The sequence below is a fragment of the Drosophila mauritiana genome, chromosome 2L (assembly GCF_004382145.1).
Source record: "Drosophila mauritiana strain mau12 chromosome 2L, ASM438214v1, whole genome shotgun sequence".
NCBI classification, from domain to species: Eukaryota; Metazoa; Arthropoda; class Insecta; order Diptera; family Drosophilidae; genus Drosophila; species Drosophila mauritiana.
The window spans coordinates 11,434,096-11,435,993 of record NC_046667.1 but is presented as its reverse complement, the minus strand read 5'-3'; the positions used below and the strand labels follow the sequence as shown (position 1 = coordinate 11,435,993).

At 44.2% G+C, this 1,898-nt stretch overlaps 1 protein-coding gene across 1 annotated transcript; it reads right to left on the bottom strand.

Annotated features, from left to right (window-relative positions):
* Positions 1–366: 366 nt before the first annotated feature.
* On the bottom strand, positions 367–1,648 carry LOC117142427 (aldose 1-epimerase). The gene is made up of 2 exons (XM_033306391.1): positions 1,269–1,648; positions 367–1,182 (listed from the first exon to the last, which is right to left on the bottom strand). Exons 1-2 carry the CDS (start codon positions 1,593–1,595, stop codon positions 403–405), a joined length of 1,107 nt encoding a protein of 368 aa, XP_033162282.1. The 5' UTR covers positions 1,596–1,648; the 3' UTR covers positions 367–402.
* Between the last annotated feature and the right edge of the window lie 250 nt (positions 1,649–1,898).

Below are 1,898 nucleotides of genomic sequence, written 5' to 3'. Positions count from 1 at the left end.
TGCCGCAAATACCCACTAACATACAGACACATGTATACAGACATACGGACAAGAGAGCTTTCGCACAGGTAGGTGGAATATTGGAGCAACAAAATTTGGTTAACTGCATATTGTTTGTGGTAAATTTATAGCATGGATATCGCGTGGCCCCTGCAGCTGTTTCGTAACCAAAATTGAAAATTTTTATCGAAATTTGTGGAGTTCAGCACTTGAACTATAAATTGCATTTCCTTTATTATTTTCATTAAATTATTCAATGGCGAAAATAATGCGAAGAGCGATTTGATCTTTAGGTAATGGGAAACGAAATGTGAAATATTTTTGATGGGTACGAATATAATATTCTATAAAAACCTGTAGTCAATCTAAGGTGTTAGGAATCTTTATTTACGAGGTTCGTGGTTACTTTTTATAACAGCACCTGCAGGTCTTTTCAACCTTAAACCAGTACACAACTTCGTGCCGGTATGTTTCATTAGGGTTTAGATTGATTGACGGGAAATTCTGGTGATTTACGGCATCCGGAAACTTCTCCGTTTGGACGCAGAAGGAGCCGTGTTTCACATAAAAGGATCCCTTCTTGCCAGTTATCTTGGTTATATTATTGGCGGTATAGAACTGAACGCCTGGCTGATTTGTCCATACCTCTAGTGCCCGACCACTTGGCGGATGCACTATCTTGGCCACCTTCACGGTAGATCTCAACAGTTGACCTCCATTGACCACATAGCAGTTGTCGAAACCCTGGATCGGACGATGCTCAAACTGCTTGAGGCGATCTCCCAGGACCACAGGTGACCTGAGATCATAAGCCGTGTTATCAACAAGGGTTAACTCTCCTGTTGGAATTTGCCGGTCATCTGTTTCCACAATCTCACTAGATGCTATCTCCACCGTGTGCTCTGCAAGGCCTTTGGGTCCTGCATTATGACCAGCTAGATTGAAATAGGCATGGTTTGAGAGATTGACAATTGTCTGGCGGTCAGTGTTGGCCTCGAAACTAATAGACAAACGGTCCTCATTGTCCAGGCGGTAGGTGATAAGGCACGTTAGAATGCCTGGATAGCCCTCGTGACCATGTTGGGATTGATGGCGAAACACAACACCCTCTGGTGTCTTCTGCACCACTTCCCAAATGACGCTGTCGAATCCCAAGAATCCACCGTGCAGATGAAACTGGCCCTGAATGAATCGGGTTTTGTATTAATATTAAATTGTCACAACCCTTATTTATGCTAAGCACATAAAACTTAAATCTAATTTATTACCTCAAAATTCCTAGTCAGGTTGACTGTAGTCTCATCCAAAGTAAACCCACCGCTGGCCACTCGGTTGGCCACTCGCCCCAGGGTTCCACCCATATAGGCCGCCTTGTTGGTCATATAGCCAGCGATGTCGTCGAACCCGAGGCACACATCCTCTACCTTCTTGGAGCCATCCGGAAAGAAGATGCTCTGGATAGTGGCCCCAAGCTGGATGACCGTCACGGACATGCCCTTGGTGTTCTTTAGTGTGTAGGAGTGAACCATCTGCCGGGCTTCGGTAAGCGGGTTCGTGACCAGACCGAAGTTTCTCTCCTCTACGGTGATAGACATTTTTGTGACCTCAGGTGTGATTCCTTCCACCTCATTAAAATTTGATAGAAAATGCCTGGTTATTTTGATTTAAAATAAGTATATATATCAACATATTATTTAAGAAAAATGTCCTGAACTTTTTAAAGTGGGATTCGCCCCGACATTACCCGATTCTCCCCAGTGGGCCATCATTTATGCATGCAAACGTGCTGGCATCGGTTTATCTTTTTGTGTGCCATTTGTGTGGTTTGTCTGCGGTTGCAGTTGCATCTTCAGCTTGTTGTGGCATTAACAAAGTCGTTGATCTTGCCGCGTGCGTTG